This window comes from Rhinopithecus roxellana, chromosome 8 (assembly GCF_007565055.1).
Source record: "Rhinopithecus roxellana isolate Shanxi Qingling chromosome 8, ASM756505v1, whole genome shotgun sequence".
Lineage (NCBI taxonomy): Eukaryota > Metazoa > Chordata > Mammalia > Primates > Cercopithecidae > Rhinopithecus > Rhinopithecus roxellana.
In genome coordinates this window covers 46,714,726-46,742,555 of record NC_044556.1, presented here as the reverse complement: position 1 = coordinate 46,742,555, position 27,830 = coordinate 46,714,726, and the positions used below count along the sequence as shown (strand labels likewise).

Genomic DNA, 27,830 nt, shown 5'->3' with positions numbered 1-27,830 from the left:
ACCAGCCAATCCAGGCGCTGAGTGAGCTAACATGGGCTGCCAATCTCGAAAGGTTTCTGTTGGTCAATTTCAGTGTAGCAGGTGTGTTGCTGTAGTAGCATATACTGGGACAATTAAGTGAGATGTGTTGGGATCCAAGCAATACAGCTAAGAATAAATAAATATTTTTACACTGGTTGTTTCTGGCAGTCAGTTTATCCTTGACTTGACTGTTCCAGAAAAACATGATCTGGGTCAGTTTGTGTACGTTTATATGGTTAACCTTAAACAGGATGAATACATTTCTACCATCGCATACCTACCAGCATTCCCTATAGCGTTTATTACTGACAAACCCATGGATAGTGTATGTTTTTGGAATATGGCTGCTGAAACTACAAGAGGCAAAGAGACCAAGTTTTAAGTCTTCCTTTTTCTAAAGCAAAGAAAGCAGGCAAGGCTGGAACTAGCTCCCAGGTTTCTCATTAAAAGCACAGCATTTTTCATACTACCACTCAAAAATTCTAGAAAGTGTGCTCAACTCTTCTTGCAAAAGTAATAGCTACCAAAATCATCTAAAAATTAGTATTCCCTATCCCCCCATCCTTCTACCAGCCTTTCAAATGAATGGAGCCATATTTCCTGCTACTTAAATAAAAATTAGAAGCGATGAAACGGCCTACGTACTGAACAATATTTTATTTATGCTGCAAAAAATGCCATACTTTAAAAATCAGTCTTTTTGTCCTGTAAAAAAAAAAAGTATAGTAAAGGTAAAGCACCAATTTTTAAATTGTACATTGCATATTAAAATATTAATACATTATATCAAAATATTGAAGAACATTGTTTTAGTAGCACAATGACAAAAGAGCCAGTTAAATGGTATAATTTTAACATAAGTAGAAAGTGAATGCATACCAAATTTTAATACCAAAGTAAACATTACTGTTTAGAAAAATGACCTTAGAGGGCCTTAACAGTATATATTTAATGGAAATATTAAGTAGATAATGAACAAAATCAATTTTCAAATTTTACTTATTACAGAATCAATTATGACATTTGTACTTTTGCTTTTATTCGAAAGTTCTACTGGATTTATCTCAAGATTGAGGACCACAATATGACGGCCAGCCAAGAACTTAATTTTAGTGTACAAACTGCTTTAAACTACATATACATCTTCAGAGTTAGGGAAATATAATATAGGGTCCTTCAGTTTAAATGTTGAGAAGAACTCCACAAACCTGCAGAAGAAAAATAATTTTTATATATGTTCCTTTGGTTCACTAAACTTTCTCCTTTTTGGCACTGACTCTTGACTAGAAAAATCAAAGTGATGGAGGACCTGTCAAAAGAAAACAACTACTAAGAATAGATACTTTCCTGTTTAAATGTCTTTAATTGTAGATTTTTTCATGTATCTGAGATTTCTCTCCTTTTTAAAAAAAATTATGCCTAGCATACCTAGCATAACTATATCTGGGTTTCTTAAAAGTAGAGTAAAATTTATTATTAACATCTTCCAATGGCTGCTGAAAGTATATACTTGCAAAATGTATAATTTTCAGTAGGGTTGCTGTAGTAGTGAGAAGATAGATTTAACATTGTGTCCTCAAAATAGCCAAATATTTCAGAGGAATAAGAAGGGAAAAAGATTTAAAAATGAACTACAAATAGAAAAACATTCTACCTTGGAATCATGTAAGATTTAAATCATGTCTTGCTTTTGTACTCTTGGGATGTTAACATTTGAGTTTTAACAGTAGTCTTAAGTTTTCAGTTGTCTAATTCTAACCTACTAATAATACTAAAATATCTGGTTGGAAAAATATGCATAATTATCTCAGAAATGGCAAATACATTATCTGATTTCGTAAAATAAGGTTCTAAATATGAAACAACTATAGGGTTTAAGTCAGGAAAAGATTTTTTTCTCCAGAGGTACTAGGAGGAGACCCTATATTTTTAGGGAACACATGTATTTAGTAACTTATCCTCCTTCTACTTCAGTTTTGGTCTCTAGAAAGCTCAGATCAAATTTGTGGCCCAATTTCAGTTCTATATAAACAAAATTGCCTTAATATTCTTGTATTGTCACTTTCTCATTCTACTTATATTTTTCCTGGCACTGATTTTTTTTTTTTTTTTTTTTTTTTTTTGAGACGGAGTCTCGCTCTGTGGCCCAGGCTGGAGTGCAATGGCCGGATCTCAGCTCACTGCAAGCTCCGCCTCCCGGGTTCCCGCCATTCTCCTGACTCAGCCTCCCGAGTAGCTGGAACTACAGGCGCCCGCCACCTCGCCCGGCTAGATTTTTGTATTTTTTAGTAGAGACGGGGTTTCACCGTGTTAGCCAGGATGGTCTCGATCTCCTGACCTCGTGATCCGCCCGTCTCGGCCTCCCAAAGTGCTGGGATTACAGGCTTGAGCCACCGCGCCCGGCCCGATTTTTTTTTTTTTTTTTAAGACGGAGTCTTGGTCTGTCACCAGGCTGGAGTACAGTGGCGCGATCTTGGCTCACTGCAACCTCCGCCTCCCAGGTTCAAGCGATTCTCCTGCCTCAACCTCCCGAGTAGCTGGGACTACAGGCGTGGCCACCACGCCCAGCTAATTTTTTTTTGTATTTTTAGTAGAGATGGGATTTCACCATGTTGGCCGGGATGGTCTTGATCTCTTGACCTCATGATCCACCTACCTCAGCCTCCCAAAGTGCTGGGATTACAGGCGTGAGCCACTGTGCCCAGCCGATTTTTATTTTATATTATAAATTCCTCCAATTACTTTAAATCATTCATGGAATGAGACAGGAGATGTTTACATGGAAAAAACTAATAAACCAACATAAGGCATCTTATTTCAAAATCACCTCGATTTTTACAACAAAATATATTTAAACAAAATTTGAATATCAGAGCTCTCAGGTACATTGAGAGAGATCAAATTCATCATTTTAAATTTAATCTGTAGTAATGATATTCTGATACTTGCCATTGTATTCAAACTATACATTATCATAAGACTTACTGTTCTCCCAGATTCATGTTGACTTCTCTTCCGATTTTCTTTGGAAGATTTCACTGGTTGATTTCCATTTGCCTCCACAAAGATAGAATAATTACTAATTGGTTATTTCTCAAAGAACAGCCAACACTTGATTTTTCAATCTTATGCAACAATATGCGATATTTACGTATTTATTTATTTAGTTTTTAGGGACAGGGTATCCCTCTGTCACCCAGGCTGGAATGCAGTGGCACTATCATGGCTCACTGCAGCCTGAAACTTCTGGCCTCAAGCGATCCTCCTGCCTCAGCCTGCCAAAGTGCTGGGATTACAGGAATGAGCCACAGTGCCCAACTGGATATATAATTTTTTTAAAAAAACAGCTTTATTGAGATATAATTTAGATACTATATGATTCACCCATTTATAAGTGTACAATTCAATGATTTTCAGTACATTCAGAGTTGTACAACCATCACCACAATCAATTTTAGATCACTTTCATCACCCTAAAGACAAACTCCATATCCCTTAGCTATCACTCTCTTATTCTGCCATCCTCCCACCAGCCTTAAGACTGTCTCAATAGCTTTCCCTGTTCTGACGTTCAAATGAATGGAATAATATGTGGACTTTTGTGAGTAACTTCCTTTAATTAGCATGTTTTCAAGGTTCATCTAAGTTGTAGGATGTATTGGCATTTCATTTTTTTTATGGCTGATATTCAATTGTATGAATATACCACATTTTTTTATCCATTCATCTGTTGATGTATATTTAGGTTTTTCCCATCTATTGGCTATTGTGAATAATGCTGTATATATAGTTATTAAAATGAATATTGGAAAATGACTAATGATTAGGTGTCAGTCATGTAACTATTCTCTAAAAGGACAGACTTCTTTTCTGATGCTTGAAATGACCTTTCCAATGATAATTCCTTAGTATATATAATAATGAATATTTTCATTTCTTGCCCTTTTCTAACCACAATTCAGTAATAATTCTCAAAATCAGGAGTACACTGGCTCAGAGTTCATATCCCAAAACATGTGCAATTTCAGAAATAAATTTATGTCCCCAAAGAATCTTAATGTTACATTACAATGAGATCTTGCTTAATAATTTTTAAGATGCTGGTCTCTATCCCTATATCCTAGTAAAGGTTATTCATCCCACATATAACCTGGATAGGATGAACGTTTTGCTTCTAGAAGTAGTAAATCTTGACATTCCTTTATCTCTCGCTTTCATGAGCATACTCATTCGAATGCTGCCTTCTGCCAGTTCTAACTTCCCATTGAGAATAGGGGTGGAGGAAGACACTTAAAAATGGCACTATAATGAGTAGTGTTCTGATAAATGTTTAATAATCAGCTCTAGGAGAGAAACAAACCTTGAGGCATTTGCTGATTTCTGTGCTGTGAATACTACCAACATGTCCAATTTAAGCTACCAACATGATATCTCTGAGTGAGGAGTTGGGAAGAAATGTTCTAGCACACCACTAACACAGTGAGCTCTTTATTTCCTAAACTTTGGATATTTTATGTGTTTTACAGAATGCTTTTTCTTCACCCCAATGAACCTTTGAGAGTAATTTAAAGGTCTAAAATCAAATATGAATTTTGATTTAGTATAATTCATACCAAAAGCTAAAATAAAGCAGTGATTTTTTCCCTTAAGAATATGAGATTCATTTTATGCAAGGTATATACAAAATATTGTTTTGCAATGTCTTATTAACAAGAAACTCAATTTATAAGATTGAGCGTGGTGCTCACTTCAGCAACACATATACTAAAATTTGAACGATATAGAGAAGATTAGCCTGTCCCTTGCACAAGGATGACATGCAAATTCATGAAGCATTCCATATTTTTCAGAGTGAACAGAGAACCTACAGAATGGGAGAAAATTTCCACAATCTATCCATCTGACAAAGGCCTAATATCCAGAATCTACAAGGAACTTAAACAAATTTAAGGGAAAAAAACAAACAGCCCCATTAAAAAGTGGGTAAAGGGGATGAACAGACACTTCTCAAAAGAAGACATTTATGTGGCCAACAAACATATGAAAAACACTCAACATCACTGATCATTAGAGAAATACAAATCAAAACCACAATGAGATACCATCTTATGCCAGTCAGAATGGTGATTATTAAAAAGTTAAGAAACAACAGATGCTGGCAAGGCTACAGAGAAATAGGAACACTTTTATGCTGTTGGTTGGAATGTAAATTAGTTCAACCATTGTGGAAGACAGTGTGGTGATTCTTCAAAGACCTGGAAACAGAAATACCATTTGACCCAGTAATCCCTTTACTAGGTATATACCCAGAGGAATATAAATCATTCTATTACAAAGACACATGCACCTGTATGTTCATTGCACCACTATTCACAATAGCAAAAACAGACTCAACCCACATGCCCATCAGTGATAGACTGGATAAAGAAAATACGCAGCCATAACAAGAAATGAAATCATGTCCTTTGCAGGGACATGGATGGAGCTGGAAGTCATTATCCTCAGCAAACTAACACAAGAACAGAAAACCAAACACCACATGTTCTCGCTTATAAATGGTAGCTAACGCCGGGCACGGTGGCTCAAGCCTGTAATCCCAGCACTTTGGGAGGCCGAGATGGGCGGAACACGAGGTCAGGAGATCAAGACCATCCTGGCTAACACGGTGAAACCTCGTCTCTACTAAAAAATACAAAAATCTAGCCGGGCGAGGTGGTGGGCGCTTGTAGTCCCAGCTACTTGGGAGGCTGAGGCAGGAGAATGACGTAAACCCGGGAGGCGGAGCTTGCAGTGAGCTGAGATCTAGCCACTGCACTCCAGCCTGGGGCGTCAGAGCGAGACTCCGTCTCAAAAAAAAATAATAATAATAATAAATGGTGGCTGGGCGCGGTGGCTCAAGCCTGTAATCCCAGCACTTTGGGAGGCCGAGACGGGGGATCACAAGGTCAGGAGATCGAGACCATCTTGGCTAACACGGTGAAACCCTGTCTCTACTAAAAATACAAAAAAAAAAAAAAAAAAAAAAAAAAAACTAGCCGGGCGAGGTGGCGGGCGCCTGTAGTCCCAGCTACTCTCGAGGCTGAGGCAGGAGAATGGCGTGAACCCGGGAGGCGGAGCTTGCAGTGAGCTGAGATCCGGCCACTGCACTCCAGCCCGGGAGACAGAGCAAGACTCCGTCTCAAAAAAAAAAAAAAAAAAAAAATAATAATAATAATAATAATAAATGGTAGCTAAACCATGAGGACACATAGACACAAAGAGGGGAAAATACACACTGGGGCCTGTCAGGGGGTTGGAGGGAGGGAGAGCATTAGAATGAATAGCTAATGCATGTGGGGCTTAATACCTAGGTAATAGATTCATAGGTGCAGCAAACCACTATGGCACACGTTTACCTATGTAACAAACCTGCACGTCCTGCACATGTATCTTGGAACTTAAATTAAATGAAATTTAAAAAGGAAAAAAAAAGATCAAGCATGGGAACATTCTGGCATTCTAGGAAATTTCTCTGGAAGTCTGGATGATAGTATCATTTCTTCCCAAAACCTTTCCTGGGTCCCTCTCTTTAATATACCTTCAGTAAAATTAACCATTCCTTTCTTTGTGCCTATGTAGCCTGTTCAGACTTCTATAACGGCTCTATATCATTGCTTGTTTATTTCCAGTTACTAAACTTTAGCTAAGACCAAGAAGTATGTGTTATTCAGGTTATATCCTAAGCACCTAGTAAAATACCTGACACATAATAGGTACTTAGTAAATATTGGTCTAATAAATGAATATTAAAATAAACTCACATATGGGGGAGTTACAAGGTTAGAATGGAAAACAAACCTAAAGAGATATTTACCATTTTATTCTGAAAGACTTTTCCACTTCTTGTTTTGCTTTCAGACATATCAAGTTCAGATGTTTTGTTGACTAACTGCTCAACCTAAAAAAGAAAAGAATTACAAAAAATATAACTTAGTATAATAAAACCTTTTCATAACACAATAAATGGAGTCCAAAAATTTAACCACATAAAATTTAGGGTTTTGTTAAGTTAAAACCAATAATTTTGAGTTGGTTCATACTGTACAAAAAGCACAAAAGTAAAGATAGTGAAACTGACACTTTACATAATTGGCCAACCACTGAACAGAGAAAGTACCAAATAATCACCAGGCATCACCCTTCCAGAAGACCAGAAATTTAGTCTACTCATTTGAGAAATGGGCTGGGCAGAGGAAGGTAGACAATCAATCATCAATCATGTTATTTCTAAGTTCATATAACCTACATCTCTTATTTCAGGATTTTACTGTATTTGAAAAGGAAAATAAAACATGTATGCTCCAAGGCAACACAAATGTATTACATATTCCATTTATAAATATGAAGCAGGGCGGAATAAATAACTGCATAAGATTCTATCTAGCTCTGAAATTCTCAGATTCTACCAATAGTATTTAGTTTTATTACTAAACAAATTCACCAGTAATATACCCAAAATTCATCAACATATAATTGCCAGATTTAGTTGTTAGTTGATAATAAGCATTCTAAATATTGAATTTAATCTAAAAGACCTGGAATAAGAAAATCTGAAAAATAAAAAAATAGCATATAAGCAACTGTCCTTTGAACAAAACAAAAGTGAGATGGAACTATCAAGTTTATACCTGAGAATGAGAAATGGAAAGATCTGGACTTTCTTTAGACCTCATAATTTCATCTTCTTCACAAACTAAACTTGGTTCTGTTAAAAAAAAAAAAAAAGAAAGAAAGAAAGAAAGAAAAAAGAAAAAAATTAAACGGGTATAAAATTGAGTTGGAAGTGAGTTAATGTACATTTTCATTAACTTCTTACCTCCAAGTTCAGAAGATGCAGGGTTTTTTTCCTGTTCTTCCATTTTAGTTTCCATGTCCAAATCATCCTATATAATTATGTGAAGAAAAAAATGGACACATTTCAAGAAGGAATTAAAACAAGTGAGCAGAAAGCATTTATGAACAAATTTGTTTCATGTGAAGGCTAAATACAATATAAAACTACTGGCTGGGCATGGTGGCTCATGCTTGTATTCCTAGCACTTTGGAAGGCCATGGATGGAGGATTGCTTGAGACTAGTAGTTCCAGATTAGCCTGGGCAATATGATGAGACCTCATCTCTATGAAAAAATTTTAAAAATTAGCCAGGTGTGGTGGCATGTTTCTGTGGTCCCAGCTACACAGGAGGCTGAGGTGAGAGGATCGCTTGAGCCCAGAAGTTTGAGACTGCAGTAGCTGTGATCATCCCACTGCACTCCAGCGTGGGAGACAGAACGAGACCCTGTCTCAAAAACAAACAAACAAAAAAACCCAGGCTGGGCGCAATGGCTCACACCTGTAATCCCAGCACTTTGGAAGGCTGAGGTGGGCAGATCACTTGAGATCAGGAGTTGGAGACCAGGCTGGCTAACAGTGAAATCCCGTCTCTACTAAAAATACAAAAATTAGCCCGGCATGGTGGCACATGCTTGTAATTCCAGCTACTCAGGAGGCTAAGGCAAGAGAATACCTTGAACCCAGGAGGCTAGTGGTTGCAGTGAGCCAAGATCTGCCACTGCACTCCAGTCTGGGCAACAGAGCAAGACTCTGTCTCAAAAAACAAAACAAAACAAAACAAACAAACCAAAAAACCCCAAAAACCTACAACCACCTTATACTTACTAGAAATAAAAGTGTTCCTAGAATTACTATCAAAAGGCAATTTATTAATCCAAATAAAGTATAAAATACTATTTTTCTTTATTTTGCAGGGTTGCTTTAAGGACAAATGATAAAAATACACAACTTTCGGTCAGGAGTGGTGGCTCATGCCTGTAATCCCAGCATTTTGGGAGGCAGAGGTGGGCGGATCACGTGAGGTTGGGAATTTGAGACCAGCCTAACCAACATGGAGAAACCCTGTCTCTACTAAAAATACAAAATTAGCCGGGCATGGTGGTGCATGTCTGTAATCCCAGCTACTCAGGAGGCTGAGGCAGGAGAATCGCTTGAACCAGGGTGGTGGAGATTGCTGTGAGCTGAGATCGTGCCATTGCACTCCAGCCTGGGCAACAAGAGCGAAACTCTGTCTCAAAAAAAATAAAATAAAATAAAATAAAATAAAATAAAATAAAATAAAATAAAATAAAATAGGCCGGGCGCGGTGGCTCAAGCCTGTAATCCCAGCACTTTGGGAGGCCGAGACGGACGGATCACGAGGTCAGGAGATCGAGACCATCCTGGCTAACACGGTGAAACGCCGTCTCTACTAAAAAATACAAAAAACTAGCCGGGCGAGGTGGCGGGCGCCTGTAGTCCCAGCTACTCGGGAGGCTGAGGCAGGAGAATGGCGTGAACCCGGGAGGCGGAGCTTGCAGTGAGCTGAGATCCAGCCACTGCACTCCAGCCTGGGTGGCAGAGCGAGACTCCATCTCAAAAAAAAAAAAATAAAATAAATAAAATAAAATAAAATAAAATAAAATAAATAAATATATATGTATATACACATGCAATAAAAACTCTTCAGAGAGTTATTGAAGGATAAGCTCAGTCATGTTATGGTAAAAATAGCAACAGGTTTAATGTCTACATTACAATTATTGTTCCCTTTGTGATACATGTGAAAGAGATTTAAATATTTTCAAGAATGCTACAAACACCTCAGCCATATTTGTTATAAAGCAAGACTGGGATTTAGGTCTTAGAAAAAAGTTTTTTTTCTTTGACTGAATTGGTTGAAAATTGATTGAATTTTCCATGTGTAAAGATGTGGTCAGAGAGCCTAATCAGAATAGTGAATCTCTGTACATAAGTATTGTAGTCATAATTTAGAATAAATTGAGACAGGGAAAACAAGAGAAGTGAGATTAAAGGATATAATGTTAATCCCTGAAAGATTAAAGCAATAATGACTTTCACATTTGCTGGAAGTAAGGCAACAAAAAAACTCTTTTATACTTCTATTCATCCATTCACTCGACTAATACTTAGGATGCACTAATTACAAATCCAAGTGCTAGGCACAGGATGATTAAAAAGTTGAATAAGATACTTCCTGACTTCCAGGAACTTCCAGGCTGCTTCAGAACAGTTACTTTCCAGGACCTAGAGAAATTCAAGCACAGGCTACCTGAACACTTAATAGGGATGTCGTAGAAAAGATTCCATCATTAGCCAGGGGTTGGACTAGTGCAATGCTTTTCAAATTATGCCCTAGAGTCCGAGGGGTTTCCTCAGAGTCCACTATGAAGGTAAGTGACATATGGAGTGGCAGAGCCTTCAGGAACATACCCTGCTTCAACCAGAATAGTTGTGCTTTTAAGTTCTAGTATAATGTTTGGACTAAATAAAAAGTTTTAAAACCATAGGCCTAGACTTTAAGGACCCTTCCAACCTTGAGTTCATGATTATAATACAGAATTTACACAAATGTTAATGGGAGCTATAACAAATCTTCAGAATTGAGTAGAACATTTGTTATTATTGTTCTTTATAACTCTTGAAATACACTTACACTTGTATAATGCTCCTGTTCATCTTCTACATCTCTGTCCCTCAGGATTTTTTGAAATGGTGTTTTTATTTGTTTTGGTGATAGTATAGTTGAATCAATATTTTCCATTCGTTCTCTCTCAGTGGTCACTTTTACTTTGAAGATGTGAAAAGGTGTTGAGACTTCTCCCACATTTAAGTACATAGGCTCCCCTTCAAATATAACTCCTTCACAATCACCATCCTTAAAACCAGGAGGCTGGTAATCTGGGGGTGTAACTGCAAAAAAGTAAGTGTAAACTGTGCTGTTCATGAAATTAAAGAAAATATTATTATTATTATAAAAACACATGCAGATTGCGGGTATTTCAAATAGTATATAAGGGCATAATGCAAAACATAAGAATCACTCTCCTACTATGTCCAAGTCCCCATTTTATTCCCTAAAGGTAAGCTTTGTTTTCTTCACTTGACTGTCCGTGACCTTGAGTAAATTTTTTTCATCCCTGATTTGATTTTCTCATCTGTCAAATAGTGAAAATAATAGTACCTACTTCACAGGGTCATTGTGGGAATAAAATAAAGTGTTGTAAAATGTTGAGAACAGAACTGGCACATAGTAAATACTCAATAAATGCTAGTTGTTATTTTTGTTGCTTTATGTTCTTCTAGAAGACATGCATATAATAAAAGATATTTCATATTTACATAGGTTTTAGGAAATACATATAAAATTCCTTAAAAAACACAAATGAGATCATACTGTTCCATATCTAGCTGGTTTTAACTTAATAATATATCTTGGATAATATAATTTATCAGCACCTTCTTTTTAACAACTTGTATAGTATTCTATTATGCAGATGGACTATAATTTATTTACTCAGTCCCCAATGAAGGACACTCAAGTTGTTTCCAGTTTGTTCCTATTTTAGCCAATGCTATAACCAAAATCCTTATATAACTTTGCATATTTGCACAATTATATTTTCAATATAATTTTCTCACTATAGAATTTCTGGATTAAAGATTTAAAATTCTGATACTGCCAAATTGTCCTCTAAAAATGTAGAACCTGTATACAGTCCTTCAAGTGTATAAAAGTGCCTGCTTGGCCGGGTGCGGTGGTTTATGCCCGTTATCCCAGTTCTTTGGGAGGCCAAAGTGGGTGAATCACTTGAGATCAGGAGTTCAAGACTAGCCTGGCCAACACGGTGAAACCCCATCTCTACTAAAAATACAAAAATTAGCCAGACATGATGGCGAATGCCTGTAGTCCCAGCTACTCAGGAGGTTGAGGCAGGAGAATCGCTTGAACCCAGGAGGTGGAGGCTGCAGTGAGCTGAGATTGTGCCACTGCACTCCAGCCTGGGAGACAGAGCAAGACTCACTCTCCAAAAAAGAAAAAAGTTCCTGTTTCCCCAAATCCTTATCAATAATGGGTTAACACATTTTACCAATCTGATAAGTGAAAACTGTTAACTCATTGTTAAATTGATTTAATTGAGTGAGGTTATACTTCACATGGATTTGTTCCTATCACTAGAGAAGCATCTATTTTAAAGCTTAATTTTGCAAATCTTTCTTTTTGAATAGTGATATTAAATGTAAATTTTATAATTTCAAAAAATTTAGGTGCTAAAAATATTAGGAATGGAAACCAATTGTTTCAATAATAATAAAACATAGGTACCAACTGAAACAGGATGTATTGCAAATAGTACCTTCATCGTAGTAAAAAAGTTTCATGGTCAAACAAACATCATTAGGTAAAGGCCCCAGATTTTGCATTAGGATATAAATCTTGCGAATGAGGAGAATGCTTGCTTTCTTGGTGTCGGTAGATGACATGCTAGATTCATTGCTTTGGTTTTTACTAGAAGAGAATCACATATTAACTTCTTTTATGAAACCTGTGGCTTCTAGTATCATAACTTTACATTTTAACTATTTGAGATTCTGATTTCTATTATAGCATTAAGCTGTTAACTTGAAAGTTACCATGTGTTTTAATGTCACTATTATAAAATTTTAATATTAATATCATTGCTAGAAATCAATAACTTAATTTTACTTAAATGCATTTTATATAAAGTGTTTAAAGAAAGCAAATGATGTTTTAAAATTGTATTTCTATATTTCTAATCACCTAAGTTCTCTTTCCACAATTAAAATTGCTTATAATTAACCACAGAATCCTGGCTTGAAGCTATTCCAAGTCATCACTCCATTTTGCATAGCCACATCTTGATGGTTAATTGGGGATGACCCTGCAGTTTCAGAATGAATCCTGAAGTTTAGCGATATAGCATTAATATGAATAAGTGGTAATCTGTAATACAAAAAGAAAACTATAGAACAATACCTTATGAAGTCCATGAGTGGTCCATTATTGGTATATTTGAATTTGAATTGGTAACATTCTGAAATTGTCTTAAACAGAAAATATTGCAGTTATGTTTCTGATATTCAGTACCAGCTGCTAAATAGCTATATTCTGTTTTGTATGACTCAACATTTAGTCAATACTTTTTTTCTGCCATATTAATCCCTATAGGTCCATTGAAGCTTTTGATTCCTCATGTTCAGTGTTCATGGTTTGGGTATGGGGCTTCAGTCTTGGAGAGACATTTATTTCCCAACTCATTTTAATGTATGTTATTTATACCACATGGAAGGAACTCCTTAGCAGGCAGATAAGGGAGGCAACATACCTCAGCAGAGTGGCTAACACAGGGCTTAAATCTTTGCTATACTGTAACCACAGGCATGCCACTTAAGCCTTAGTTTCAGTTTTAGTTTCCCCAGCTAAAAAAGGGATTAAAGATAGTACATATTTCATTGGTAGTTGTGAATAAATATTCACAAATGGGATAATTTATACAGGGTACTTTATAAAGTACCTGACATATAGTAAACATTCAATAAATGTTGTTATTGTATCTACAAGGTTGCTAATTTACTGATAGAAAAAATGCACTAATTATAAAACATATGAAAATAAATGAACATTTTCTGAACAATCAATTAGTTTTCTGAACAATCTATTAATTCACAGCCTTTACCCAAATGATCTGCTTTGTCAGCATGGACACATATTAAGCATTAATGGCAGGTGTGAGTATCAAAGAAAAGACACATTCTCAGCCCTCCTGAAGCGTGAAAACTTTTATTGTTTTCTTTATATTTCATTGCTTACATAGTGATGTTTTTAAACATCTATTTTTAACACCAGTTTAAATCTACCTCTCCTTGACTGAATGAAACATTATAACAACTATAGCCTAATGGGTAAACACCCAAATCGTGAACTGGCCTTCCTAGGTTCAAAACCTGGTTCTGCCTCTTCTGCCACTATGACCTTAGGCAAGAAACCCCTTGTACCTAGATTTCCTAATTTGTAGAGTGGAGATGCTAATAGTGGTTACCTCATGAAAGCTGGGATGAATAAATGAGATAATGCACATAAAGCCCCAAAGAACAGAGCCTAATATAGAGTAAGCACTCAGTAGATCTTTCCCCCTTGTTTCTTATCTTCCGGTTTTCCCTTTCATGTTCTGCCTTCTTTCCTTTAATTGTAAGATAAATAGTTAGCCATGACTGAATTGGGATGAATATTCTAAGTTTAAAGATGACTTTCTTACTTTCCTAAAACTCAAGCCCTTTCATAATTCTAAAATATAGTATAAAAAATACTGTAAAGAATTAGACGTCAGGAGATTTAAGTCATTTCTAACAGTTTGTAAGCTTTGTGGCCTAAGATCAGTCACATAATCTCTGTCATGTTAATCTGTTTAAAGGTAACAATCCAAGCCCTGCCTTACCTCAGAAGAATTTTATGAAGTTCAAATGTGAAAATATATATGAAAGTATATTGATTAAAGCATAATTAAAAGCATAAGATATTCTTATATTATGTTTTATGTTATTTTTAGATATTAGAGGCATTATGTTTCATTAGTAACTCAAGCACACTTACCTGAGGATCTTCTGGGTTTGTGTATACCTATTTAAAAACAATTTACAATTGAGTTATCTAAGGCTAAGTATTCAAGAGCAAAATTAAGACATTTAGACTAAACTTCATGTGAACTCAGCAAAACAAACAAATAAAAATGACCACCCAAAATATTACTTTTTCATTCCATTGACTAGATCAGTTATTCCAATAATGTGACATAATCAATTGATAGTTTTAGTGTTATTTAATTAAGCAAGGCCAAAGTTGGCAGCATTTTAAAAAGAACACACAATTTAAAAATACTTACAGCTAGAACAACCATCCTTAGCTGAAATACAACAAAGAACAAAAAATCTTACTTGTAGTCTACAAAATATTTTTTCATTATGAATCATAAGAATTCTTTGTCCTATTTCAACATGTATTCCTAATAACAAATAATCATTGCAGATCTTGACTGCATAAGATCAATGCCTATAATGTAGTACCTTAGATATGCTTCCCTATCCCCTGAAATATCTGTTGCTAGTAAAATCACTGATGATTGAAATTCATGTCAGCACTTTATTTCATTGATGTAAGCAAAAAGGACATTACTGCCAGTTACAAGGAAAAAAATATATATTGTGAAATAACACAATATATGTGTTATACTGAAAACAATGAGAACTGATTTTGAAAAAAGAAACAGCTGAGAGTTCAGGGCCCCAGGGAGGAAGTTTTGGAGACCATAGGAAAAGAAAATCATAGAAAATAATTTAATCAAATGATCTGCCAAAAATCTAAGAGTCATCCTTGATTCTGATCTTTTCCTTATATTACACAGCCAGTCCATCAACAAATCCAATCAGTTCTACTGCCAAATCTATTCTGAATCTCCTCTCTCTGCTATCCTGGTCTAAGCAACCATTATTTCTCACCAGTACTACAGTAATGGCCTAGGTGCTATTCTCCTTACTCCCAATCTTATTCTCTTCTACAGCAGATTCTCTAAGTTGTGGGCAAAGTGATTTAAAACATTTTTTTTTTTTTTAAGACAGAGTATTACTCTGTTCCTCAGGCTGGAGTACAGTGGCATGATCTCAGCTTACTGCAACCTCCACCTCCCAGGTTCAAGTGATTCCCCTGCCTCAGCCTCCTGAATAGCTGGGATTACAGGCATGCCACCACGCCTAGCTCATTTTTGTACTTTTAGTAGAGACAAGATTTCAACATGTTGGCCAGGCTGGTCTTAAACTCCTGACCTCAGGTGATCCACCTGCCTTGGCTTCCCAAGGTGCTGGGAGTACAGGTGTGAGCCACCATGCCTGGTCTAAAACAATTTTTAAATGTAAATCAAATATTACATTTCTACATATAACCTTCGAATGGCTTTTCTTTGCACCTAAAATAAAATCCACTGAGTGCTCTGGCCCTGCTTATCTGCCCAGGCTCATCTCATGTTATTCACCCCCACTGCACAATTGCCCTCAGTCATATTGGCCTTCTTTTTTTCCTGGAACTCTCTAAACTTCCTTCCAATTCTTTGCATTTGCTGCTCTGCTGGGAATATTCTCTCCTAAAATCAGTGCCTAGCTGGTTTCTTCTCATTCAGGTCTCTTAAATGTCACTTCCTCAGAAAAGCTCCTATGACCATCCCATCTAAAGTTACCTTACCTTTCCATTTACCACATACTTTTGCTAAAAATTTTAATGGCATTTAACATTATTGAAAAGTATGTGATTTGTTTTATTAACTACTTGTTTTCCTACTATACAAGGGACTCTCTTTGTTTTGTTGATCACTGTTAGCTTAACCAGTTCCTACCTAGAAGAAATGCCTAGCACATAACAGGCGCTCAATACTTACTACACCTTAATGGGGAAGGTTAGGAACCATGAATAAAAATTTATCTTCTTCACAATTAGCCTAGTGCTGGACTTCATTATACATGTTGATACTAAATTATACTAAGTATGCAAAAAGGCTTACAATCCATCTTAAAACCTTCTTAATTTTGCTAATTCAGAATTTGTGACAATTCAACCTAGATTATGTGGAAATTTATTTTTGAACCCTAATAAGGAAATAATTTATTAAATTATTACTATAAACAAGTTTGTAGAGGGCATGTGAAACTAATGAATAAACTATTTGAAAAGACTCTTTAATTCATTAATTTTTTATAAGTTAACATGTGTTATTAATACAAATAAGTGTTTAAAAAACTAGCTTGGAAAAGTTTGTTTAGTATTAATTCCATTAGCTTTAAATGACTTGATGATTAGTCTTTAAAATATTCAAATGTTTAGGCTTTTCAGTAACTCAGACTGACTTACACTCAAGTTAGTTCAAATGAATGTTTTACTACATGATGATTCCAGTTAGATTTGTAGATCACAAACTATAGAAAAAAAGGATAGAGAGATTGCAAGACTTACATATTTTTTCTGTAAAGCATCATAACATCCTAGCATCCTAAAAAAAAAAAAATCAAGGATTCATTTTTAGACTGAATGCATTTCCAGAAAAGAGTTATTTTCATAAATTTCCATATTATCTCATTACTAAATAATACAAAAATGTTTTATTAAAGCTCCCTTCTTATTAACTAGCTTTAAACAAGACAAAACATAAAAAACAATGTTGTAGAAATGTAAAATGATGGACAGGGATGGAAGGGAAAATACAAAATGTCTGATAGCTATTTGTGGGGAACAATAATAAAATAAATAAAGCCTGCTTGCATGCGGCATAAAATAAAGGAACATTTATTTTTAAAATTTATTTTTCTAAATACCCAGACTTCAAGGAGAGGAAAACGTCAGTGGAAAACTTAATGACCTACAAAAATGCTATCTAGCATTAAAGGGTGATTCACTAAAATTTGGTTAAACACCAGAAGGTATCCAAGGTACAAAAAAAAGTAATATAAGAAAAAATAATTTTCTCTCTTTAGGTATTCTTTTACTTGCCATTTTACTAACTGTGTAGATCCTGGGCAATTTTTATCTTCTCTCAGTATTTTGACACAAAGATCTAAACACAAAAAGATGAAATATAGAGTTACTTAAGAAAAGTAAACAACTAGAAATTTTAAATGAAGTTTATTTTATTCAGCTGTGTATTACAGGTAAATTATAATTACAATTATTATTATTTTGAGACAGGGTCTCACTCCATCACCCAGGATGGAGTGCAGTGGGATGATCTTGGCTCACTGGAACTTCTGCCTCCCAAGGCAAGCCTTTCTCCCACCTCAGCCTCCCCAGTAGCTGGGACTTCAGGTGTGCCACCATGACCGGCTAATTTTTGTATTTTTTGGTAGAGACAGGATTTTCTCATGTTGGCCAGGCTAGTCTCGAACTCCTGACCTCAGGTGACCCGCCTGCCTCGACCTCCAAAAGTGCTGGGACTACAAGCGTAAGCCACCGTGCCCAGCACAGGTAAATTATTAATAGCAATAATTAATACCCAGATGATTAATATTATCAATGTAATTAAAGGAAGAAAGGTTATATGAAAGTAGTCTTTTAATATTTATTATAAAATGCCAGCATAATAATTAGGATGCAAGTTGATGGGTACAAAAACATTTCATAAAAAAATTATGGAATCCATAAAATTAGATAAGTTGCTTCCATGCCATTGTTATACAAGAATCTTAGAATCTTATCCCAGTTAAATACCTGCAAAGGCCAAAAAGTTAACTGGCTATCAAAAACAAAGAGGCCTGCAAAGAAGCAACATGTAACACAGTGGAAACACTGAGAGTATCTCATATCCTCAAGTTCCTTATTTGAAAAACAGGTATTTGCAGGACTGTTACATGAATTAGCAAGATATCGTACATAACATAGTGCTTACCATATTGCCCAGCACATAACTGGTGTATAATATTATGCATGTATAATGTACTGAGAAATAAGTTATTGTAGTATAAACTGACTGTATTATTATTATTTTAATTAAAAAAACAGAGATGGAGTCTCCTTATGTTGACCAGGCTCATCTTGAACTCCTGGCCTTAAGTGATCCTCCTGCCTCAGCCTCCCAAAGTGCTGGGATTACAGACATGAGCTTCCATGCCTGGCCCTGGCTGTATTTTTACTTCCTTAAAATAGCACAAGAACATACACTACTACTATATAAAGTTATAAATAACAGAATGTTTTCTATCAATTTCTTTCATCATTATAAGCATAATTTCAGTTAAAATTATACTTGAGAAACTGAGGAAAAATTTTATGATTAAGTGCTTCTAAAGGTATTGAATATATATATTTTAAAACCATTTAGGTATCCAAACAAAAACATGTACATCAATGTGGCATTATTCATAATAGCCAAAAAGAGAACCCAAATGTTCATCAACTGGTAAAGGGATAAGTAAAATGTGGTACAGCCATACAATAGAACATTATTCAGCAACAAAAAGGGATGAAGCACTTATCCATGTGACAATATGGAGGAACCCTGAAAACATGCTAGTTGAAAGCCAGTCACAAAGGACCAATTTTTTTTTTTTTGAGACGCAGTCTTGCTGTGTCACCAGGCTGGAGTGCAGTGGCTCAATCTTGGCTCACTGCAACCTCCACCTCCCGGGTTCAAGCAGTTCTCCTGCTCAGCCTCCCAAGTAACTGGGACTATAGGCATGCACCACCATGCCTGGCTAATTTTTGTATTTTTAGTAGACACGGGTTTCACCATGTTGGCCAGGATGGTCTCTATCTCTTGACTTTGTGATCCGCTCGCCTCAGCCTCCCAAAGTGCTGGGATTACAGGCATGAGTCACTGCACCTGGACAGGACCACATTTTATATTATTTCATTTATATGAAATATCCAGAATAAGTAAATCTGTACAGACAGAAAGTGTGTGATTGCCTAGGACTGGGAATGTTGAGGGGAAGTGTATAGTGGCTTAATGAGTATGGAGTTTCTTTTTGGGATGAAGAAATGTTCTAAAATTGACTGTGGTGATCGTTGTATAACTCTGGGAATTTATTAAAAATCGTTGAAATGTACACTTTTAAACAAGTGAACTGTCAGGTATATGAATTGTATTAATAAAGCTTCTATTAAAATAAAATTTCTAAGTCAAAAATTATAGTTTTAGAGCAAGCAAAAATAAAAATACCATTTTAAAATAAAGCTTTAAAATAAATATTATATTACCATCTAGATATCTTGTTCCATAAGCGCATTCTGGGAATATTCCTCTCAAATATGTGATACAGGATACTGAAACTGCTAGGAGCCTCTTCACTAACACCAAAGACTGGTGTTCAGTTGATATCTTATTGGGAAATACCAGTGCACTCTAAAATTCAAGGGAAAATAGAACACTTTATTTAAATTTATTAAAAATAAAGTAGTTTCTCTTAACATAGATCTAATTTTGTATAAGCATAGTACTTGCCCCAAGAATTCCTCCCTATATTGGTTAGTAATCCCCCAAAAGTCACAGCGGGATGTAAAATGTGAGGGTGTTTCTAGGGTAATAGCCTAAAGGACACATGCAAAAAGTACCTAAAAATCTTTTTAATTTTTTTTATTTTTTAAAAAATTGAGATAGGGTCTCAATCTATTGACCCAGCTGGAGTGCAGTGGCACGATCACAGCTGCCTACAACCTCAATTGGATGCAAGTTGATGGGCACAAACTATTTCATTAAAAAAGTATAGGCCAGGTGCAGTGGCTCACACCTGTAATCCCAGCACTTTGGGAGGCTGAGGCGGGTGGATCACTAGGTCAGGAGTTCAAGACCAGCCTGGCCAAATGGTGAAACCCTATCTCTACTAAAAATACAAAAAATAGCTGGGCATGGTGGCAGACGCCTGTAAACCCAGCTACTCCTGTAATCCCAGCTACCTGGGAGGCTGAGGCAGGGAATTGCTTGAGCCCAGGAGGCAGAGGTTGCAGTGAGCCAAGATTGCGCCACTGCACTCCAGCCTGAGTGACAAAGTGAGACTCCATCTCAAAAAAAAAGTATAGAATAATTATATAATTCTTCAGATTATATTCAAACATATCAAATACTAGTATTTTGAGGATAAATAAAACAAATATTAGTAGTGGCTGGTATTTTATTTTATTTTATTTTTTTTTTTTTTTGAGACGGAGTCTCGCTTTGTCGCCCAGGCTGGAGTGCAGTGGCGCGATCTCGGCTCACTGCAAGCTCCGCCTCCTGGGTTCCCGTGGCTGGTATTTTAAAAACACCTTTTTGGGACACCCATATAAAGTGTTTTTCAGTTTAATGGTTTTTAGTTTATTCACAGAGGTGTGTGTGCAACAATCACCACCATCAATTTCATAGCATTTTCTTCATCCCAAAAAGGAAACCCATACCAATTAGCAATCACTCCCTGTCCCTTATCCCATCCCATGTCCCACCCACTAGCCTTTCTGTCCCTATAAATTTGCATATTGTAGACATTTCATATATGACATTTCATATATCCTCGCACAACCTCTAAAGTAGCTGAGACTACAGGCATGCACCACCATGCCTGGCTAACGTTTTTTTTCCCATAGAGATGAGGTCTCACTATGTTACCCAGGCTGATCTCAAACTCTTGGGCTCAAGCGATCCTCTCACCTCAGCCTCAGCTCAAAAAGTACCTGAAAATCCTAAGAATCCCCTTGCAGATTAATTGCCTGTAAATGCATAATACGTGGATAGATAACATTGATTTTTCTCTTTAGTCACTGAGTAGGTTTAACAGAGATTAAGTGTAATGCAAAATCCTATATAAAGATAACAAACGCATATTTGTCTCTGGGTTACAAACATTAATTTTCTTTTTTCTTTTTTTTGAGACAGAGTCTTGCTCTGTCGCCCAGGCTGGAGTGCAGTGGCCAGATCTCAGCTCACTGCAAACTCCGCCTCCGGGGTTTACGCCATTCTCCTGCCTCAGCCTCCTGAGTAGCCGGGACTACAGGCGCCCGCCACCTCGCCCAGCTAGTTTTTTGTATTTTTTTAGTACAGATGGGGTTTCACCGCGTTAGCCAGGATGGTCTCGATCTCCTGACCTTGTGATCCACCCGTCTCGGCCTCCCAAAGTGCAGGGATTACAGGCTTGAGCCACCGCGCCCGGCCTATTAATCTTCTTTTTGCCGAGACAGAGTCTCACTGTTACCCAGGCTGGAGTGCAGTGGTACTACCTCGGCTCACTGCAACTTCCCCTTTCTGAGTTCAAGTGATTCTCCTGCCTCAGTCACCTTCATAGCTGGGATTACAGGCGTGAGCCACCGCGCCCAGCTGGCCTCATTTTCTTATTTATTTATTTTTATTCTGCTTATATATTGAACATTCATGTTCTGGAGGTGGACCGCTATGAACAATAATTTCATCAAAGCAACAAAGCAGTATTCATTAATATCTAATGTAAATTAAATGTGAATGAGCAATTTAATTCAATGCAGCAAACATCCAATAGAACTTTCAATTAATTCAAAATACTTTAGCAAATATCTTCATTTCTTAAAACATGCAGTTTCCTGGTATTATAAAACCCTCAAATAGTTGAGCCCTAACTTCCAAATGTGACAACAGAGTAGCTGAGACTTCAAGAAACAATAAAAGCGGCTACATTAAGATATATCAAAATACAAGAAATCATACCATGGGAGTCCTCTGCAACTGGGCAGTGGCCATCTTCTTCTGATAAAGTATTTTCTTTAATTCAACCTTGTGACACAAATACAAGCTTTAACTTAGAGCTCATTTTTTTCTCTAACATTTCAGTTTACCACATATAAAATTCAACAGAATTTTATGTGAATAAATTTGAATTTATTTAATTAAAATAAAATCTTCAAAAACATAGAGGTCGATACTGCAGTAGAACTATTTTGAGTAGGGTCCTGATTTGAAGCCATTTGACTAGCAAGTCTCAAACAAAAGGGTTATTAAGAAACTGTTGGAGGCCGGGCGCGGTGGCTCAAGCCTGTAATCCCAGCACTTTGGGAGGCCGAGACGGGCGGATCACGAGGTCAGAAGATCGAGACCATCCTGGCTAAAACGGTGAAACCCCGTCTCTACTAAAAAATACAAAACACTAGCCGGGCGAGGTGGCGGGCGCCTGTAGTCCCAGCTACTCGGGAGGCTGAGGCAGGAGAATGGCGTAAACCCGGGAGGCGGAGCTTGCATTGAGCTGAGATCGCGCCACTGCACTCCAGCCTGGGCGACAGAGCGAGACTCCGTCTCAAAAAAAAAAAAAAAAAAAGGCACAATCTTCCTATTTTTATTCCCTATACACATTCAAACACAGACAACATTGTACACGCAGGTGTTCAGTAATAAAAAACTGCCTGGCAAACCCTCTAAATTTTTTTAGTTTTATTTCTTTTTATTTTTCATTTTTTCGAGATGCAGTCTCGCTCTGTCTCCAGGCTGGAGTGTAATGGGGCGATCTCGGCTCACCGCAACGTCCGCCTCCGGGTTCAAGTGATTCTCCTGCCTCAGCTGGGACCCCAGGCGTGCCACCACATCCAGCTAATTTTTGTATTTTTAGTAGACACGGGATTTCACCATGTTGGCCATGCTGGTCTTGAACTCTTGACCTCGTGAACCACCCGCCTCGGCCCCCAAAGTGCTGGGGTCATAGGCATGAAGCACTGTGCCCGGCCGCTATTTTTTTTTTTTCTATTTTTAGTAGAGACGGGGTTTCGCCATGTTGGTCAGGCTGGTCTCAAATGATCCTCCGGCCTCAGCCGCCCAACTTGGAGGGATTACAGGCGTGAACCACCGTGTCCGGCCCCAATTTCACTTTTCTTAATCAGATAATTCAGCTTGAAGAGTTTACTGAAAAAGAGGCAAACTTCATGGAAGAACCTATTTACGTTAAACGTTTAAATTTATTCTGACAAATCCTGAATTCGCCGTCCCTACTCACCCGATCTCAAGAACCTCTGTTGACAAGTAAGTGGGTATACATTTTTCCCGCAAATGTTTTACCACTAAGACCTTAAGAAACTTAAAAGTAGGGGGAAGCTGACAGAAAAAGAGATTAAAAAGTAAAATATACGCGCACACACACATATATACACACTAATATATATTACATTACGTCTGAGGGGCGGGCACCGGAGACCAGAAGAGCTGCAAGAGGCTGCACGCGCTCTGCCCGATGCGCATGCGCTTTCTTTCAACGGTCACCCGCTGGGGCGCGACAGTGACTTTTTGACCCCCGGTTAAGGTCACCTTTCCCGCCAAAGCGCAGCGCAAGGCGCACTGGGAGCCTCAGACACGGGAAGGCTCAGCGCCACGTCTCAGGCAGGGAGAAGTCAGACAGAAGGGGGAAGTAATTTCTGATTGTTTTCTGACTTTTGATTTTCTTTCTTTTCTTTCTCTCTCTCTCTCTCTCTCTCTCCCTCCCTCCCTCCCTCCCTCCCTCCCTCCCTCCCTCCCTCCCTCCCTCCCTCCTCCCTCCCTCCCTCTCTCTCTCTCTCTCTCTCTCTCTCTCTCTCTCTCTCTCTCTCTCTCGACGGAGGTTTGCTCTTGTCGCCCAGACTGGAGTACAGTGGCATGATCTTGGCTCACTGCAACCTCTGCCTCTAGGGTTCAGGCGATTCTCCTGCCTCAGCCTCCCAAGTAGCTGGGATTACAGGCGCCCATCACCACACCCAGCTAATTTTTGTATTTTTAGTAGAGAGAGGGTTTTGCCATGTTAGCCAAGCCGGTGTCAAACTCCTGACCTCAGGTGACCCGCCTCCCTAGGCCTCCCAAAGTGCTGGGATTACAAGTGTGAGCCACCACACCTGGCTGACTTTTGATTTTGTTATTGGAACTACTACAAATTGCACTCCCACCTTCCAGTCTCCTGTGTCTTCAGGAAACCAGTTGCTTTAGCAGTCTTCTACTTAGCTATTTCCACTGCGTTATGTCATTGGGGACAATGGATGGCTTTGAATGTAATTTGTCTCTTTTAGAAATAAAATAAGATCAGAGTAGGTAGGTATTAATAGTTGGAGATTATTCAGTAGTACAAGCTTCTTAGTTTACAGGTTATTATATATCCAAATACATTTCTTACCAGTGTAAACATTCAATTACAGGCATACCTTGGAGATATTGCAAGTTCAGTTCCAGACCATCCAATAAAGCAAATAACACAATAAAGCACATTACACAAATTTGTTAGTTTTCCATGTGTATAAAAGTTACGTTGGCTGGATGTGGTGGCTCATGCCTCTAATCCCAGCACTTTGGGAGGCTGAGGCGGGATGTTTGCTTGAGACCAGAAATTGGGGATAAGCTTGGGCAACAAAGTGAGACCCTGCCTCTACAAAAAATAAAAAAATTAGGCGGAGGTAGTGGCACACACCTGTAGTCCCAGCTACTCAGGAGACTTAGGCAGGAGGATCCCTTGAGCCCAGGAGTTTGCAGTTGCAGTGAGCCCTGTTTGAGCCACTGCACTCCCGCCTGGGTGACAAAGTGAGACTCTTGTTTCAAAAAAAAAAAAAAAAATATGGTTACACTCTTAATATCTTAATGTATTTATTGTACGTATCTTATGCTTACTGTAGTCTGTTGAGTGTGCAGGAGCATAATGTCTAGAAACACAACGCACATACTTTAAAAATACTTTATTGCTAAAAAGTGCTAATGATCATCTGAATAATCATCTTTTTGTGGGTGGAGGGTCTTGCCTTGATGTTAATGGCTGCTGACTGATCAGGGAGTTGTTTGCTGCATGTTGGGGTGTTTGTGGCAATTTCTTATATTAGGACAAAAATGACATTCACATCGATTGACTCTTCCTTTTACAGAAGGTTTCTCTGTAGCATGTGATGCTATTTGATAGCATTTTACCCACAGTAGAAATTCCTTCAGAATTGGAGTCAATCCTCTCAAACCCTGCTGCTACTTTGTCAACAAAGTTTATGTAACATTCTAAATCCTTTGTTACCATTTCAATCTTGTTCACAGCATCTTCACCAGGAGTAGATTCCATCTCAATAAATCACTTTCCTCAATCATCCATAAGAAGCAATTCAGCCGGTGGTGGTGGCTCACGCCTGTAGTCCCAGAACTTTGGGAGGCTGAGGCAGGCAGATCACAAAGTCAGGAGTTTGAGACTAGCCTGGCCAATATGGTGAAACCCCGTCTCTACTAAAAATACAAAAATTCACCAGGCATGATAGCATGCCTGTAATCCCAGCTACTAGGGAGGCTGAGGTGGGAGAATTGCTTGAATCCAGGAGGCTGAGGTTTCAGTGAACTGAATCATGCCACTGCACTCCAGCCTGGGCAATAGAGCAAGACACCATCTAAAAAAAAAGAAGCAATTCCTCAGCAGTTCAAATTTTGTCATGAGATTGTAGCAGTTCAGTCCCATCTTCTCATCTTCAGGTTCTACTTCCAATTCTGGTACTCTTGCTATTTCCACATCTGCAGTTACTTCCTCCACAGCAGTCTTGAACTTCTCAAAGTCATCCATGAGGATTGGAAAAACTTCTTCTAAACTTCTGCTAATATTGATATTTTGACCCCCTCCTATGAATCACAAATATTCTTAATGCCATCAAGAATAGTGACTCCTTTCCAGAAGGTTTTCAATTTTCTTTGCCTACATCCATCAGAGGAATCACTATGGCAGCTACAACCCTTACAAAATGTATTTCTTAACTTATAAGGCTTGAAAGTCAAAATTACTTCTTGATCCATGGGCTGCAGAATGGTCTTTTTGTTAGTAGGCATGAAAACAACATTAATCTCCATGTTCATCTCTATTAGAGCTCTTGAGTGACCAAGTGCATTGACAATGAGCAGTAATATGTTGAAAGGAACTTTTTTTTTTACTGTCGTCCCAGCTACTTGGGAGGCTGAGGCAGGAGAATGGCGTAAACCCGGGAGGCGGAGCTTGCAGTGAGCTGAGATCCGACCACTGCACTCCAGCCTGGGCAACAGAGCGAGACTCCATCTCAAAAAAAAAAAAAAAAGGAAAGGAATCTTTTTAATAAGCAGCAGTAGGTCCCAACCGTGGGCTTAAAATATCCAGAAAACTATGTTTTAAGCAGATGTGGTGTCATCCAGGCTTTGTTGTTCCATTTATAGATCACAGGCAGAGTAGATTTAGTATAATTCTTAATGGCCCTAGAATTTGCAGAATGTTAAGGGAGCACTGGCTTCAAATGTAAGTCACCAGCTGCATTATCCTCTTGTGAGAAATTCATCCTGTCCTCTAAAGCTTTGAAGGCATTCATTTCTCTTCTTTAGCTATGAAGGTCTTCAGTGGAATCTTCTTCCACAAAGCTCTTTCACCTACGTGGAAAATGTGCTGTTTAGTATAGCCACCTGCATCAGTTATCTTAGCTAGATCTTCTGGATAACTTGCAGCTTCCACATCAGCACTTGCTGCTCCACCTTGCACTTTTTTTTTTTTGAGACGGAGTCTCGCTCTGTCACCCAGGCTGGAGTGCGGTGGCGCGATCTCAGCACTTTTGTGTTATGGAGAATGGCTTCATCCCTGAAACCTCATGAACCAACATCTGCTAGCTTCAGACTTTTCTTCTGCAGCTTCTGCATCTCTGTCAGCCTTTCTAGAATTGAGGAGTTAGGGCCTTGCTCTGGATTAGACTTTGGTTTAAAAGCATGTAGTGGCTGGCTCAATCTTCTATCCAGACCACTCAAACTTTCTCCATATCACCTATAAAGCTGTTTCACTTTCTTATCATTCATGTGTTCACTGGAGTAGCACTTGCAATTTCCTCCAAGAACTTTCCCTTTACATTCACAACTATTTGGCACAAGAGGCCTTTCAGCCTCTCTTGGCTTTCGGCATGCCTTCTTCACTAAGCTTAATCATTTCTAGCTTTTAAGTGAGAGGCATGCAACTCTTTCTTTCACTTGAACACACAGACAACATTGTAGGGTTATGAATTGACCTAATTTAAATATCGTTGTGTCTTAGAAAATAGGGAGATCCAAGGAGAGGAAGAGAGATGGGGACACAGCCAGTAAATGGAGCAGCTCGTTAGAACACACACACAACATTTATTGATTATATTCACCATTTTACATGGGTGCGGTTTTTGGCATCCTATGACAACTATCATAGTAACATCAAATATCACTGATCACAGATCACCATAGCAGATAATAATAATAATGAAAAAGTTTAAAATATTGCAAGAATGACCAAAATGTGACACAAAGACATGAAGTAAGCATATGCTGTTGGGAAAACAGCACTGACAGACTTATTTAATGCTGGGTTGCCACAAACCTGCAATTTGTAAAAAAAAAAAAAAAAAAAAAAAAAATGCAATATCTGCAAAGCACAGTAAAGCAAAGTACAATAAAACAAGATAAGCCTGTATTCATAAACTTTGACGTATCTTCATTACAAAGGA

The 27,830-nt window shown here is 37.8% G+C and overlaps 1 protein-coding gene and 1 non-coding gene across 3 annotated transcripts; one reads left to right on the top strand and one right to left on the bottom strand.

The window, feature by feature from the left end:
* Positions 1-665: 665 nt before the first annotated feature.
* HORMAD1 (HORMA domain containing 1) lies at positions 666-24,786 on the bottom strand. Of its 2 annotated transcripts, XM_010387248.2 has the most exons (15): positions 23,538-23,740; positions 22,096-22,161; positions 19,647-19,791; positions 17,445-17,508; positions 16,911-16,947; positions 14,797-14,817; positions 14,508-14,534; positions 12,894-12,961; positions 12,253-12,404; positions 10,551-10,807; positions 7,877-7,943; positions 7,689-7,765; positions 6,875-6,958; positions 3,007-3,078; positions 666-1,330 (listed from the first exon to the last, which is right to left on the bottom strand). In XM_010387248.2, exons 2-15 carry the CDS (start codon positions 22,126-22,128, stop codon positions 1,250-1,252), a joined length of 1,185 nt encoding a protein of 394 aa, XP_010385550.1. In that variant the 5' UTR covers positions 22,129-22,161; positions 23,538-23,740; the 3' UTR covers positions 666-1,249. The 2 variants fall into 2 exon arrangements, with proteins under 2 accessions (XP_010385550.1, XP_030792368.1); XM_030936508.1 differs by lacking the exons at positions 666-1,330; positions 23,538-23,740 and adding an exon at positions 24,285-24,786 and having other exon boundaries at positions 2,609-3,078.
* LOC115899350 lies at positions 4,762-4,868 on the top strand. The gene has a single exon (XR_004059079.1). It is a non-coding gene; the product is annotated as a U6 spliceosomal RNA (small nuclear RNA).
* Positions 24,787-27,830: the final 3,044 nt, after the last annotated feature.